Below are 15813 nucleotides of genomic sequence, written 5' to 3'. Positions count from 1 at the left end.
AACTACCAGGTATCTCACGGACAGTAGAACTACCAGGTATCTCATGGACAGTAGAACTACCAGGTATCTCACAGACAGTAGAACTACCAGGTATCTCACGGACAGTAGAACTACCAGGTATCTCATGGACAGTATAACTACCAGGTATCTCACGGACAGTAGAACTACCAGGTATCTCATGGACAGTAGAACTACCAGGTATCTCACAGACAGTAGAACTACCAGGTATCTCACGGACAGTAGAACTACCAGGTATCTCATGGACAGTAGAACTACCAGGTATCTCATGGACAGTATAACTACCAGGTATCTCATGGACAGTATAACTACCAGGTATCTCATGGACAGTAGAACTACCAGGTATCTCATGGACAGTAGAACTACCAGGTATCACATGGACAGTAGAACTACCAGGTATCTCATGGACAGTAGATCTACCAGGTATCTCACGGACAGTAGAACTACCAGGTATCTCACGGACAGTAGAACTACCAGGTATCACATGGACAGTAGAACTACCAGGTATCTCATGGACAGTAGATCTACCAGGTATCTCACGGACAGTAGAACTACCAGGTATCACATGGACAGTAGAACTACCAGGTATCACATGAACAGTAGATCTACCAGGTATCTCATGGACAGTAGATCTACCAGGTATCTCATGGACAGTAGAACTACCAGGTATCTCATGGACAGTAGAACTACCAGGTATCACATGGACAGTAGAACTACCAGGTATCTCATGGACAGTAGAACTACCAGGTATCTCATGGACAGTATAACTACCAGGTATCCCATGGACAGTAGAACTACCAGGTATCTCATGGACAGTAGATCTACCAGGTATCTCATGGACAGTAGAACTACCAGGTATCTCATGGACAGTAGAACTACCTGGTATCTCATGGACAGTAGATCTACCAGGTATCTCATGGACAGTAGAACTACCAGGTATCTCATGGACAGTAGAACTACCAGGTATCTCACAGACAGTAGAACTACCAGGTATCTCATGGACAGTAGATCTACCAGGTATCTCACGGACAGTAGAACTACCAGGTATCTCACAGACAGTAGAACTACCAGGTATCTCATGGACAGTATAACTACCAGGTATCTCATGGACAGTAGAACTACCAGGTATCTCATGGACAGTAGAACTACCTGGTATCTCATGGACAGTAGAACTACCAGGTATCTCACAGACAGTAGAACCACCAGGTATCACATGGACAGTAGAACTACCAGGTATCTCACAGACAGTAGAACTACCAGGTATCTCATGGACAGTAGAACTACCAGGTATCTCATGGACAGTAGAACTACCAGGTATCTCATGGACAGTAGAACTACCAGGTATCACATGAACAGTAGATCTACCAGGTATCTCATGGACAGTAGAACTACCAGGTATCTCACAGACAGTAGAACTACCAGGTATCTCATGGAAAGTAGAACTACCAGGTATCTCACAGACAGTAGAACTACCAGGTATCTCATGAACAGTAGATCTACCAGGTATCACATGGACAGTAGAACTACCAGGTATCCCATGGACAGTAGAACTACCAGGTACCCATGGACAGAAAATATATTAGGTATCTTATGAACAGTAGAGCTAACATATATCTCATAGAGGCAGTGGAGTTTTGTGTCTAACCTTTTTTATCAACAGTTATTTTTTGTCTAATGTTTGAGTATGAATGCTGTTTAATCTGTACTCACCACCTTGTCCTTTTTGTTTTTAGTACACGATAACATGCGAGTACTGATGTGTAAGTTCCAGTCCCCGAGACATTCCCAACAGAAACTGTGCGAACATTTACACCTGATTTGGGAACAGCCGCCATTCTTCTCCATAGGGTACATACATTTAGGACAGCGCTTTACTTTCACATAATAAGTCATTGTTTCCACAGGAGTCCATCTTCCATCGTCACCTTTGTACAACATGTGAACATTATTTACCAAAGTTCAAATATGAGATGAATGTATTTAATAGTATTAATAATAATAGAAAAACAGAGTTATCTAAGTCTAGACACTAAATGGCTAATATAACTTAGACTGTTATCATGTAAACAACATTACATTTTTGAATATATAAAATAATTTCATGTAACAAAAATGATTTAACTTAATATCCTGCATCACTTTCTAATACAGAAGAGAAACTATCTCAAGACAAAACAAATTAATCAGTTTATCAATATGGAGTTACCTCCCCTGTCTCCCTACATTTGATCACTTGTTTTCAGGCTTAGGCTATATCGGATGTCCAATCCAATTAGTTAATAAAATCAATAAAATATGTTGAAATTAAGGGAAGAAAAGAATGAAAACCAAGTAAGATTTTACATACATCTATTACTAAACCATACATGGCATTACTATTATTTCTGTAAATAATAACATCAATATCATGATCCTATAATTCATCTTGTTAGTTAAGGTGGAATTCTAATCAACTACACACATATATGTTTTTGTCTGAAGGTTAAACACCACATCTTACAAACATCATCCACATTTTTATCAAAAGTAAAAAAATACATACATTACATTTGAACACCTGGCAGTGGGCTCTCTGATATACAGTATTAGTAAATATCTACACAAAACAGAATAATCTTTCTTTTTAAAAATAGACCACACCACACTTACCATTTTGTAAAAGCATCTTTTTGTAGGCAGAGTATTGGTCACATGTTGCTGGCCAGTGGATGTCAGAGACACAGGAGAAACACCAAGTCTTTCCACAGCTACACAGCACAGGCGAAAAACTTTTACCTGAAATCATATATAAATTATTATCTGTGTAAAATTCAGTGTTTTGAATTATAAACCACTGTTAATTTTTATTACACAATTATCTAGCATTAATGTCATTATCATACAAGACAGAAACTGGAGGAACCCTTACATGTTCATCAAATGTTACAAAGTCTTTAAATGTTTTCTTGATATTATAAAGCCAAGCTTTACCTGGACTGGCTAGTTTAGCCACTTTATGACAAGAGGCTCCTGGACACCAGTTCCACTTCTGTGAACTTTCAACTAAGGTCTCCATTTTTCTGTATATCCACCTTGTGGCCACATCAGAGGGCAGGAGGCATCTCACCATCACCTCATCTACCTCACAGTCACACAGGTATCTCTGTAGTGTAAAATAAACTCCATCTTATCACAGTCACACAGGTATGTCATCTCTCAGTCTACCTCACAGTCACACAGGTATGTCTGTAGCGTAAAATAAACTCCATCTTATCACAGTCACACAGGTATGTCATCTCTCAGTCTACCTCACAGTCACACAGGTATGTCTGTAGTGTAAAGCGACATGTGTAAAATAAACTCCATCTTATCAAACTCACACAGGTATGTCATTACTCAGTCTACCTCCAAGTCATACAGGTATGTCATCTCTCAGTCTACTTCCCAGTCACACAGGTATGTCATTACTCAGTCTACCTCCAAGTCACATAGGTATGTCATTACTCAGTCTACTTCCCAGTCACACAGGTATGTCATCTCTCAGTCTACCTCTCAGTCACACAGGTATGTCATATCTCAGTCTACCTCTCAGTCACACAGGTATGTCATCACTCAATCTACCTCCCAGTCACACAGGTATGTCATCTCTCAGTCTACCTCCCAGTCATACAGGTATGTCATCACTCAGTCTACCTCCCAGTCACACAGGTATGTCATCTCTCAGTCAACCTCCCAGTCATACAGGTATGTCATCTCTCAGTCTACCTCCCAGTCACACAGGTATGTCATCACTCAGTCTACCTCCCAGTCACACAGGTATGTCATCTCTCAGTCTACCTCCCAGTCACACAGGTATGTCATCTCTCAGTCTACCTCCCTGTCACACAGGTATGTCATCTCTCAGTCTACCTCCCAGTCACACAGGTATGTCATCACTCAGTCTACCTCCCAGTCACACAGGTATGTCATCACTCAGTCTACCTCCCAGTCACACAGGTATGTCATCTCTCAGTCTACCTCTCAGTCACACAGGTATGTCATCTCTCAGTCTACCTCCCAGTAACAGGTATGTCATCACTCAGTCTACCTCCCAGTCACACAGGTATGTCATCACTCAGTCTACCTCACAGTCACACAGGTATGTCATCACTCAGTCTACCTCCATCTACCTCCCAGTCACACAGGTATGTCATCACTAAGTCTACCTCCCAGTCACACAGGTATGTCATCTCTCAGTCTACCTCCCAGTCACACAGCTATGTCATCTCTCAGTATACTTCCCAGTCACAGGTATGACATCTCTCTATCTACCTCCCAGTAACAGGTATGTCATCACTCAGTCTACCTCCCAGTCACACAGGTATGTCATCTCTCAGTCTACCTCCCAGTCACACAGGTATGTCATCACTCAGTCTACCTCCCAGTCACACAGGTATGTCATCACTTAGTCTACCTCCCTGTCACACAGGTATGTCATCACTGAGTCTACCTCCCAGTCACACAGGTATGTCATCACTCAGTCTACCTCCCAGTCACACAGGTATGTCATCACTCAGTCTACCTCCCAGTCACACAGGCATTTCATCTCTCAGTCTACTTCCCAGTCACACAGGTATGTCATCTCTCAGTCTACCTCCCTGTCACACAGGTATGTCATCACTCAGTCTACCTCCCAGTCACACAGGTATGTCATCACTCAGTCTACCTCCCAGTCACACAGGTATGTCATCACTCAGTCTACCTCCCTGTCACACAGGTATGTCATCTCTCAGTCTACCTCCCTGTCACACAGGTATGTCATCTCTCAGTCTATCTCTCAGTCACACAGGTATGTCATCTCTCAGTCTACCTCCCAGTCACACAGGTATGTCATCACTCAGTCTACCTCCCAGTCACACAGGTATGTCATCACTCTATCTACCTCACAGTCACACAGGTATGTCATCACTCAGTCTACCTCCCAGTCACACAGGTATGTCATCACTCAGTCTACCTCCCAGTCACACAGGTATGTCATCTCTCTATCTACCTCCCAGTCACAAGTATGTCATCACTCAGTCTATCTCCCAGTCACACAGGTATGTCATCACTTGGTTTATCTCCCAGTCATACAGGTATGTCATCTCTCAGTCTACCTCCCAGTCACACAGGTATGTCATCTCTCACTCTTCCTCCCTGTCACACAGGTATGTCATCACTCAGTCTACCTCCCAGTCACACAGGTATGTCATCACTGAGTCTACTTTTTAACCAGCAGATCAGAATTTAATTCAGATTCCTGTATTTATACATTACCTAGTGTAATACATACAAAACATCACGTTTAATAATCTCATCCACAGGTTAGTGCCCACATATATGTGCATGCCCTCCCCAGCCCATCATATTTTTTCTTTTTTAAATGTTTTCCAAAGTGGTCAAGTGTGAGTTTTTACCCTTTAATATTGACCAAATGACTGCCAAATCTGTTTAGCTGTAGAATGTGATAGTATGATACTTCAATGTGAATGTCTGTTGAAGTGTTTATGAGATGTCATTTAAGAAGTGGAAAAATGGAAGAAGGAATCTAGATAAAACATTTAATGCTCCTTCCAGTACGGTATGTAACAGGGACTTTGTACTCCCTCCAGTACAGTATGTAGTAGGGACTTTGTGATCCCTCAAGTACGGTATGTAGTAGGGACTTTGTGATCCCTCCAGTACGGTATGTAACAGGGACTTTGTACTCCCTCCAGTACGGTATGTAGTAGGGACTTTGTGATCCCTCCAGTACGGTATGTAGTAGGGACTTTGTGATCCCTCCAGTACGGTATGTAGTAGGGACTTTGTGATCCCTCCAGTACGGTATGTAGTAGGGACTTTGTGATCCCTCCAGTACAGTATGTAGTAGGGACTTTGTGATCCCTCCAGTACAGTATGTAACAGGGACTTTGTGATCCCTCCAGTACGGTATGTAGTAGGGACTTTGTGATCCCTCCAGTAGAGTATGTAGTAGGGACTTTGTGATCCCTCCAGTACGGTATGTAGTAGGGACTTTGTACTCCCTCCAGTACGGTATGTAGTAGGGACTTTGTACTCCCTCCAGTACAGTATGTAGTAGGGACTTTGTGATCCCTCCAGTACAGTATGTAACAGGGACTTTGTGATCCCTCCAGTACGGTATGTAGTAGGGACATTGTGATCCCTCCAGTACAGTATGTAGTAGGGACTTTGTGATCCCTCTAGTACAGTATGTAGTAGGGACTTTGTGATCCCTCCAGTACAGTATGTAGTAGGGACTTTGTGATCCCTCTAGTACAGTATGTAGTAGGGACTTTGTGATCCCTCCAGTACAGTATGTAACAGGGACTTTGTACTCCCTCCAGTATGGTATGTAGTAGGGACTTTGTGATCCCTCCAGTACGGTATGTAGTAGGGACTTTGTACTCCCTCCAGTACGGTATGTAGTAGGGACTTTGTGATCCCTCCAGTACGGTATGTAGTAGGGACTTTGTACTCCCTCCAGTACGGTATGTAGTAGGGACTTTGTGATCCCTCCAGTACAGTATGTAGTAGGGACTTTGTGATCCCTCCAGTACGGTATGTAGTAGGGACTTTGTGATCCCTCCAGTACGGTATGTAGTAGGGACTTTGTACTCCCTCCAGTACAGTATGTAGTGGGGACTTTGTGATCCCTCCAGTACGGTATGTAGTAGGGACTTTGTGATCCCTCCAGTACAGTATGTAGTAGGGACTTTGTGATCCCTCCAGTACGGTATGTAGTAGGGACTTTGTGATCCCTCCAGTACGGTATGTAGTAGGGACTTTGTGATCCCTCCAGTACGGTATGTAGTAGGGACTTTGTGATCCCTCCAGTACAGTATGTAGTAGGGACTTTGTGATCCCTCCAGTACAGTATGTAGTAGGGACTTTGTACTCCCTCCAGTACGGTATGTAGTAGGGACTTTGTGATCCCTCCAGTACGGTATGTAGTAGGGACTTTGTACTCCCTCCAGTACGGTATGTAGTAGGGACTTTGTGATCCCTCCAGTACGGTATGTAGTAGGGACTTTGTACTCCCTCCAGTACAGTATGTAGTAGGGACTTTGTGATCCCTCAAGTACGGTATGTAGTAGGGACTTTGTGATCCCTCCAGTACGGTATGTAACAGGGACTTTGTACTCCCTCCAGTACGGTATGTAGTAGGGACTTTGTGACCCCTCAAGTACGGTATGTAGTAGGGACTTTGTGATCCCTCCAGTACGGTATGTAGTAGGGACTTTGTGATCCCTCCAGTACAGTATGTACTAGGGACTTTGTGATCCCTCCAGTACGGTATGTAGTAGGGACTTTGTGATCCCTCCAGTACAGTATGTAGTAGGGACTTTGTACTCCCTCCAGTACGGTATGTAGTAGGGACTTTGTACTCCCTCCAGTACGGTATGTAGTAGGGACTTTGTGATCCCTCCAGTACAGTATGTAGTAAGGACTTTGTACTCCCTCTAGTACAGTATGTAGTAGGGACTTTGTACTCCCTCCAGTACGGTATGTAGTAGGGACTTTGTACTCCCTCTAGTACAGTATGTAGTAGGGACTTTGTGATCCCTCCAGTACGGTATGTAACAGGGACTTTGTACTCCCTCCAGTACGGTATGTAGTAGGGACTTTGTGATCCCTCCAGTACGGTATGTAGTAGGGACATTGTGATCCCTCCAGTACAGTATGTAGTAGGGACTTTGTGATCCCTCTAGTACAGTATGTAGTAGGGACTTTGTGATCCCTCCAGTACAGTATGTAGTAGGGACTTTGTGATCCCTCTAGTACAGTATGTAGTAGGGACTTTGTGATCCCTCCAGTACAGTATGTAACAGGGACTTTGTACTCCCTCCAGTATGGTATGTAGTAGGGACTTTGTGATCCCTCCAGTACGGTATGTAGTAGGGACTTTGTGATCCCTCCAGTACGGTATGTAGTAGGGACTTTGTACTCCCTCCAGTACGGTATGTAGTAGGGACTTTGTGATCCCTCCAGTACGGTATGTAGTAGGGACTTTGTGATCCCTCCAGTACGGTATGTAGTAGGGACTTTGTACTCCCTCCAGTACGGTATGTAGTAGGGACTTTGTGATCCTTCCAGTACGGTATGTAGTAGGGACTTTGTACTCCCTCCAGTACGGTATGTAGTAGGGACTTTGTGATCCCTCCAGTACGGTATGTAGTAGGGACTTTGTACTCCCTCCAGTACGGTATGTAGTAGGGACTTTGTGATCCCTCCAGTACGGTATGTAGTAGGGACTTTGTGATCCCTCTAGTACGGTATGTAGTAGGGACTTTGTGATCCCTCCAGTACGGTATGTAGTAGGGACTTTGTGATCCCTCCAGTACGGTATGTAGTAGGGACTTTGTGATCCCTCCAGTACGGTATGTAGTAGGGACTTTGTGATCCCTCCAGTACGGTATGTAGTAGGGACTTTGTGATCCCTCCAGTACGGTATGTAGTAGGGACTTTGTGATCCCTCCAGTACGGTATGTAGTAGGGACTTTGTGATCCCTCCAGTACGGTATGTAGTAGGGACTTTGTGATCCCTCCAGTACAGTATGTAGTAGGGACTTTGTACTCCCTCCAGTACGGTATGTAGTAGGGACTTTGTGATCCCTCCAGTACGGTATGTAGTAGGGACTTTGTACTCCCTCCAGTACTGTATGTAGTAGGGACTTTGTGATCCCTCCAGTACGGTATGTAGTAGGGACTTTGTACTCCCTCCAGTACGGTATGTAGTAGGGACTTTGTGATCCCTCCAGTACGGTATGTAGTAGGGACTTTGTGATCCCTCCAGTACAGTATGTAGTAGGGACTTTGTACTCCCTCCAGTACGGTATGTAGTAGGGACTTTGTGATCCCTCCAGTACAGTATGTAGTAGGGACTTTGTGATCCCTCCAGTACAGTATGTAGTAGGGACTTTGTGATCCCTCCAGTACAGTATGTAGTAGGGACTTTGTACTCCCTCCAGTACGGTATGTAGTAGGGACTTTGTGATCCCTCCAGTACGGTATGTAACAGGGACTTTGTACTCCCTCCAGTACGGTATGTAGTAGGGACTTTGTGATCCCTCCAGTACAGTATGTAGTAGGGACTTTGTGATCCCTCCAGTACGGTATGTAGTAGGGACTTTGTGACCCCTCCAGTACAGTATGTAGTAGGGACTTTGTGATCCCTCCAGTACAGTATGTAGTAGGGACTTTGTACTCCCTCCAGTACGGTATGTAGTAGGGACTTTGTGATCCCTCCAGTACAGTATGTAGTAGGGACTTTGTGATCCCTCCAGTACGGTATGTAGTAGGGACTTTGTGACCCCTCAAGTACGGTATGTAGTAGGGACTTTGTGATCCCTCCAGTACGGTATGTAGTAGGGACTTTGTGATCCCTCCAGTACAGTATGTACTAGGGACTTTGTGATCCCTCCAGTACGGTATGTAGTAGGGACTTTGTGATCCCTCCAGTACAGTATGTAGTAGGGACTTTGTACTCCCTCCAGTACGGTATGTAGTAGGGACTTTGTACTCCCTCCAGTACGGTATGTAGTAGGGACTTTGTGATCCCTCCAGTACAGTATGTAGTAAGGACTTTGTACTCCCTCTAGTACAGTATGTAGTAGGGACTTTGTACTCCCTCCAGTACGGTATGTAGTAGGGACTTTGTACTCCCTCTAGTACAGTATGTAGTAGGGACTTTGTGATCCCTCCAGTACGGTATGTAACAGGGACTTTGTACTCCCTCCAGTACGGTATGTAGTAGGGACTTTGTGATCCCTCCAGTACAGTATGTAGTAGGGACTTTGTGATCCCTCCAGTACGGTATGTAGTAGGGACTTTGTGACCCCTCCAGTACAGTATGTAGTAGGGACTTTGTGATCCCTCCAGTACAGTATGTAGTAGGGACTTTGTACTCCCTCCAGTACGGTATGTAGTAGGGACTTTGTGATCCCTCCAGTACAGTATGTAGTAGGGACTTTGTACTCCCTCCAGTACGGTATGTAGTAGGGACTTTGTACTCCCTCCAGTACGGTATGTAGTAGGGACTTTGTGATCCCTCCAGTACGGTATGTAGTAGGGACTTTGTGATCCCTCCAGTACGGTATGTAGTAGGGACTTTGTGATCCCTCCAGTACGGTATGTAGTAGGGACTTTGTGATCCCTCCAGTACAGTATGTAGTAGGGACTTTGTGATCCCTCCAGTACGGTATGTAGTAGGGACTTTGTACTCCCTCCAGTACGGTATGTAGTAGGGACTTTGTGATCCCTCCAGTACAGTATGTAGTAGGGACTTTGTGACCTCTCCAGTACAGTATGTAACAGGGACTTTGTGATCCCTCCAGTACAGTATGTAGTAGGGACTTTGTGATCCCTCCAGTACAGTATGTAGTAGGGACTTTGTGATCCCTCCAGTACGGTATGTAGTAGGGACTTTGTGATCCCTCCAGTACGGTATGTAGTAGGGACTTTGTGATCCCTCCAGTAGAGTATGTAGTAGGGACTTTGTGATCCCTCCAGTACGGTATGTAGTAGGGACTTTGTACTCCCTCCAGTACGGTATGTAGTAGGGACTTTGTACTCCCTCCAGTACAGTATGTAGTAGGGACTTTGTGATCCCTCCAGTACAGTATGTAACAGGGACTTTGTGATCCCTCCAGTACGGTATGTAGTAGGGACATTGTGATCCCTCCAGTACAGTATGTAGTAGGGACTTTGTGATCCCTCTAGTACAGTATGTAGTAGGGACTTTGTGATCCCTCCAGTACAGTATGTAGTAGGGACTTTGTGATCCCTCTAGTACAGTATGTAGTAGGGACTTTGTGATCCCTCCAGTACAGTATGTAACAGGGACTTTGTACTCCCTCCAGTATGGTATGTAGTAGGGACTTTGTGATCCCTCCAGTACGGTATGTAGTAGGGACTTTGTACTCCCTCCAGTACGGTATGTAGTAGGGACTTTGTGATCCCTCCAGTACGGTATGTAGTAGGGACTTTGTACTCCCTCCAGTACGGTATGTAGTAGGGACTTTGTGATCCCTCCAGTACAGTATGTAGTAGGGACTTTGTGATCCCTCCAGTACGGTATGTAGTAGGGACTTTGTGATCCCTCCAGTACGGTATGTAGTAGGGACTTTGTACTCCCTCCAGTACAGTATGTAGTAGGGACTTTGTGATCCCTCCAGTACGGTATGTAGTAGGGACTTTGTGATCCCTCCAGTACAGTATGTAGTAGGGACTTTGTGATCCCTCCAGTACGGTATGTAGTAGGGACTTTGTGATCCCTCCAGTACGGTATGTAGTAGGGACTTTGTGATCCCTCCAGTACGGTATGTAGTAGGGACTTTGTGATCCCTCCAGTACAGTATGTAGTAGGGACTTTGTGATCCCTCCAGTACAGTATGTAGTAGGGACTTTGTACTCCCTCCAGTACGGTATGTAGTAGGGACTTTGTGATCCTTCCAGTACGGTATGTAGTAGGGACTTTGTACTCCCTCCAGTACGGTATGTAGTAGGGACTTTGTGATCCCTCCAGTACGGTATGTAGTAGGGACTTTGTACTCCCTCCAGTACAGTATGTAGTAGGGACTTTGTGATCCCTCAAGTACGGTATGTAGTAGGGACTTTGTGATCCCTCCAGTACGGTATGTAACAGGGACTTTGTACTCCCTCCAGTACGGTATGTAGTAGGGACTTTGTGACCCCTCAAGTACGGTATGTAGTAGGGACTTTGTGATCCCTCCAGTACGGTATGTAGTAGGGACTTTGTGATCCCTCCAGTACAGTATGTACTAGGGACTTTGTGATCCCTCCAGTACGGTATGTAGTAGGGACTTTGTGATCCCTCCAGTACAGTATGTAGTAGGGACTTTGTACTCCCTCCAGTACGGTATGTAGTAGGGACTTTGTACTCCCTCCAGTACGGTATGTAGTAGGGACTTTGTGATCCCTCCAGTACAGTATGTAGTAAGGACTTTGTACTCCCTCTAGTACAGTATGTAGTAGGGACTTTGTACTCCCTCCAGTACGGTATGTAGTAGGGACTTTGTACTCCCTCTAGTACAGTATGTAGTAGGGACTTTGTGATCCCTCCAGTACGGTATGTAACAGGGACTTTGTACTCCCTCCAGTACGGTATGTAGTAGGGACTTTGTGATCCCTCCAGTACGGTATGTAGTAGGGACATTGTGATCCCTCCAGTACAGTATGTAGTAGGGACTTTGTGATCCCTCTAGTACAGTATGTAGTAGGGACTTTGTGATCCCTCCAGTACAGTATGTAGTAGGGACTTTGTGATCCCTCTAGTACAGTATGTAGTAGGGACTTTGTGATCCCTCCAGTACAGTATGTAACAGGGACTTTGTACTCCCTCCAGTATGGTATGTAGTAGGGACTTTGTGATCCCTCCAGTACGGTATGTAGTAGGGACTTTGTGATCCCTCCAGTACGGTATGTAGTAGGGACTTTGTACTCCCTCCAGTACGGTATGTAGTAGGGACTTTGTGATCCCTCCAGTACGGTATGTAGTAGGGACTTTGTGATCCCTCCAGTACGGTATGTAGTAGGGACTTTGTACTCCCTCCAGTACGGTATGTAGTAGGGACTTTGTGATCCTTCCAGTACGGTATGTAGTAGGGACTTTGTACTCCCTCCAGTACGGTATGTAGTAGGGACTTTGTGATCCCTCCAGTACGGTATGTAGTAGGGACTTTGTACTCCCTCCAGTACGGTATGTAGTAGGGACTTTGTGATCCCTCCAGTACGGTATGTAGTAGGGACTTTGTGATCCCTCTAGTACGGTATGTAGTAGGGACTTTGTGATCCCTCCAGTACGGTATGTAGTAGGGACTTTGTGATCCCTCCAGTACGGTATGTAGTAGGGACTTTGTGCTCCCTCCAGTACGGTATGTAGTAGGGACTTTGTGATCCCTCCAGTACGGTATGTAGTAGGGACTTTGTGATCCCTCCAGTACGGTATGTAGTAGGGACTTTGTGATCCCTCCAGTACGGTATGTAGTAGGGACTTTGTGATCCCTCCAGTACGGTATGTAGTAGGGACTTTGTGATCCCTCCAGTACAGTATGTAGTAGGGACTTTGTACTCCCTCCAGTACGGTATGTAGTAGGGACTTTGTGATCCCTCCAGTACGGTATGTAGTAGGGACTTTGTACTCCCTCCAGTACTGTATGTAGTAGGGACTTTGTGATCCCTCCAGTACGGTATGTAGTAGGGACTTTGTACTCCCTCCAGTACGGTATGTAGTAGGGACTTTGTGATCCCTCCAGTACGGTATGTAGTAGGGACTTTGTGATCCCTCCAGTACAGTATGTAGTAGGGACTTTGTACTCCCTCCAGTACGGTATGTAGTAGGGACTTTGTGATCCCTCCAGTACAGTATGTAGTAGGGACTTTGTGATCCCTCCAGTACAGTATGTAGTAGGGACTTTGTGATCCCTCCAGTACAGTATGTAGTAGGGACTTTGTACTCCCTCCAGTACGGTATGTAGTAGGGACTTTGTGATCCCTCCAGTACGGTATGTAACAGGGACTTTGTACTCCCTCCAGTACGGTATGTAGTAGGGACTTTGTGATCCCTCCAGTACAGTATGTAGTAGGGACTTTGTGATCCCTCCAGTACGGTATGTAGTAGGGACTTTGTGACCCCTCCAGTACAGTATGTAGTAGGGACTTTGTGATCCCTCCAGTACAGTATGTAGTAGGGACTTTGTACTCCCTCCAGTACGGTATGTAGTAGGGACTTTGTGATCCCTCCAGTACAGTATGTAGTAGGGACTTTGTGATCCCTCCAGTACGGTATGTAGTAGGGACTTTGTGACCCCTCAAGTACGGTATGTAGTAGGGACTTTGTGATCCCTCCAGTACGGTATGTAGTAGGGACTTTGTGATCCCTCCAGTACAGTATGTACTAGGGACTTTGTGATCCCTCCAGTACGGTATGTAGTAGGGACTTTGTGATCCCTCCAGTACAGTATGTAGTAGGGACTTTGTACTCCCTCCAGTACGGTATGTAGTAGGGACTTTGTACTCCCTCCAGTACGGTATGTAGTAGGGACTTTGTGATCCCTCCAGTACAGTATGTAGTAAGGACTTTGTACTCCCTCTAGTACAGTATGTAGTAGGGACTTTGTACTCCCTCCAGTACGGTATGTAGTAGGGACTTTGTACTCCCTCTAGTACAGTATGTAGTAGGGACTTTGTGATCCCTCCAGTACGGTATGTAACAGGGACTTTGTACTCCCTCCAGTACGGTATGTAGTAGGGACTTTGTGATCCCTCCAGTACAGTATGTAGTAGGGACTTTGTGATCCCTCCAGTACGGTATGTAGTAGGGACTTTGTGACCCCTCCAGTACAGTATGTAGTAGGGACTTTGTGATCCCTCCAGTACAGTATGTAGTAGGGACTTTGTACTCCCTCCAGTACGGTATGTAGTAGGGACTTTGTGATCCCTCCAGTACAGTATGTAGTAGGGACTTTGTACTCCCTCCAGTACGGTATGTAGTAGGGACTTTGTACTCCCTCCAGTACGGTATGTAGTAGGGACTTTGTGATCCCTCCAGTACGGTATGTAGTAGGGACTTTGTGATCCCTCCAGTACGGTATGTAGTAGGGACTTTGTGATCCCTCCAGTACGGTATGTAGTAGGGACTTTGTGATCCCTCCAGTACAGTATGTAGTAGGGACTTTGTGATCCCTCCAGTACGGTATGTAGTAGGGACTTTGTACTCCCTCCAGTACGGTATGTAGTAGGGACTTTGTGATCCCTCCAGTACAGTATGTAGTAGGGACTTTGTGACCCCTCCAGTACAGTATGTAACAGGGACTTTGTGATCCCTCCAGTACAGTATGTAGTAGGGACTTTGTGATCCCTCCAGTACAGTATGTAGTAGGGACTTTGTGATCCCTCCAGTACGGTATGTAGTAGGGACTTTGTGATCCCTCCAGTACGGTATGTAGTAGGGACTTTGTGATCCCTCCAGTACAGTATGTAGTAGGGACTTTGTGATCCCTCCAGTACGGTATGTAGTAGGGACTTTGTACTCCCTCCAGTACGGTATGTAGTAGGGACTTTGTGATCCCTCCAGTACGGTATGTAGTAGGGACTTTGTACTCCCTCCAGTACGGTATGTAGTAGGGACTTTGTGATCCCTCCAGTACGGTATGTAGTAGGGACTTTGTGATCCCTCCAGTACGGTATGTAGTAGGGACTTTGTGATCCCTCCAGTAGAGTATGTAGTAGGGACTTTGTACTCCCTCCAGTACGGTATGTAGTAGGGACTTTGTGATCCCTCCAGTACGGTATGTAGTAGGGACTTTGTGATCCCTCCAGTACGGTATGTAGTAGGGACTTTGTGATCCCTCCAGTACGGTATGTAGTAGGGACTTTGTACTCCCTCCAGTACGGTATGTAGTAGGGACTTTGTGATCCTTCCAGTACGGTATGTAGTAGGGACTTTGTACTCCCTCCAGTACGGTATGTAGTAGGGACTTTGTGATCCCTCCAGTACGGTATGTAGTAGGGACTTTGTACTCCCTCCAGTACGGTATGTAGTAGGGACTTTGTGATCCCTCCAGTACGGTATGTAGTAGGGACTTTGTGATCCCTCTAGTACGGTATGTAGTAGGGACTTTGTGATCCCTCCAGTACGGTATGTAGTAGGGACTTTGTGATCCCTCCAGTACGGTATGTAGTAGGGACTTTGTGATCCCTCCAGTACGGTATGTAGTAGGGACTTTGTGATCCCTCCAGTACGGTATGTAGTAGGGACTTTGTGATCCCTCCAGT

At 45.3% G+C, this 15813-nt stretch overlaps 1 protein-coding gene across 2 annotated transcripts in view; it reads right to left on the bottom strand.

The window, feature by feature from the left end:
- The window catches only part of LOC117331466, a 50560-nt gene that overhangs the window by 13102 nt on the left and 21645 nt on the right, over positions 1-15813 (bottom strand). For both annotated transcript variants that reach the window (XR_004533556.1, XM_033890194.1), the window contains exons 8-10: positions 2989-3160; positions 2668-2793; positions 1729-1943 (exon numbers count right to left, since the gene is read on the bottom strand). Coding sequence is in view for 1 of the 2 variants with exons in the window: in XM_033890194.1 (XP_033746085.1) it covers positions 1729-1943; positions 2668-2793; positions 2989-3160 (513 nt within the window). In the remaining variant the exon portion in view is untranslated. The remainder of the gene's footprint in view (positions 1-1728; positions 1944-2667; positions 2794-2988; positions 3161-15813) is intronic.

Source organism: Pecten maximus, chromosome 7, assembly GCF_902652985.1.
Source record: "Pecten maximus chromosome 7, xPecMax1.1, whole genome shotgun sequence".
NCBI classification, from domain to species: Eukaryota; Metazoa; Mollusca; class Bivalvia; order Pectinida; family Pectinidae; genus Pecten; species Pecten maximus.
Note: the sequence above shows the minus strand (reverse complement) of the source record. Positions and strands in the feature narration are given on the sequence as shown.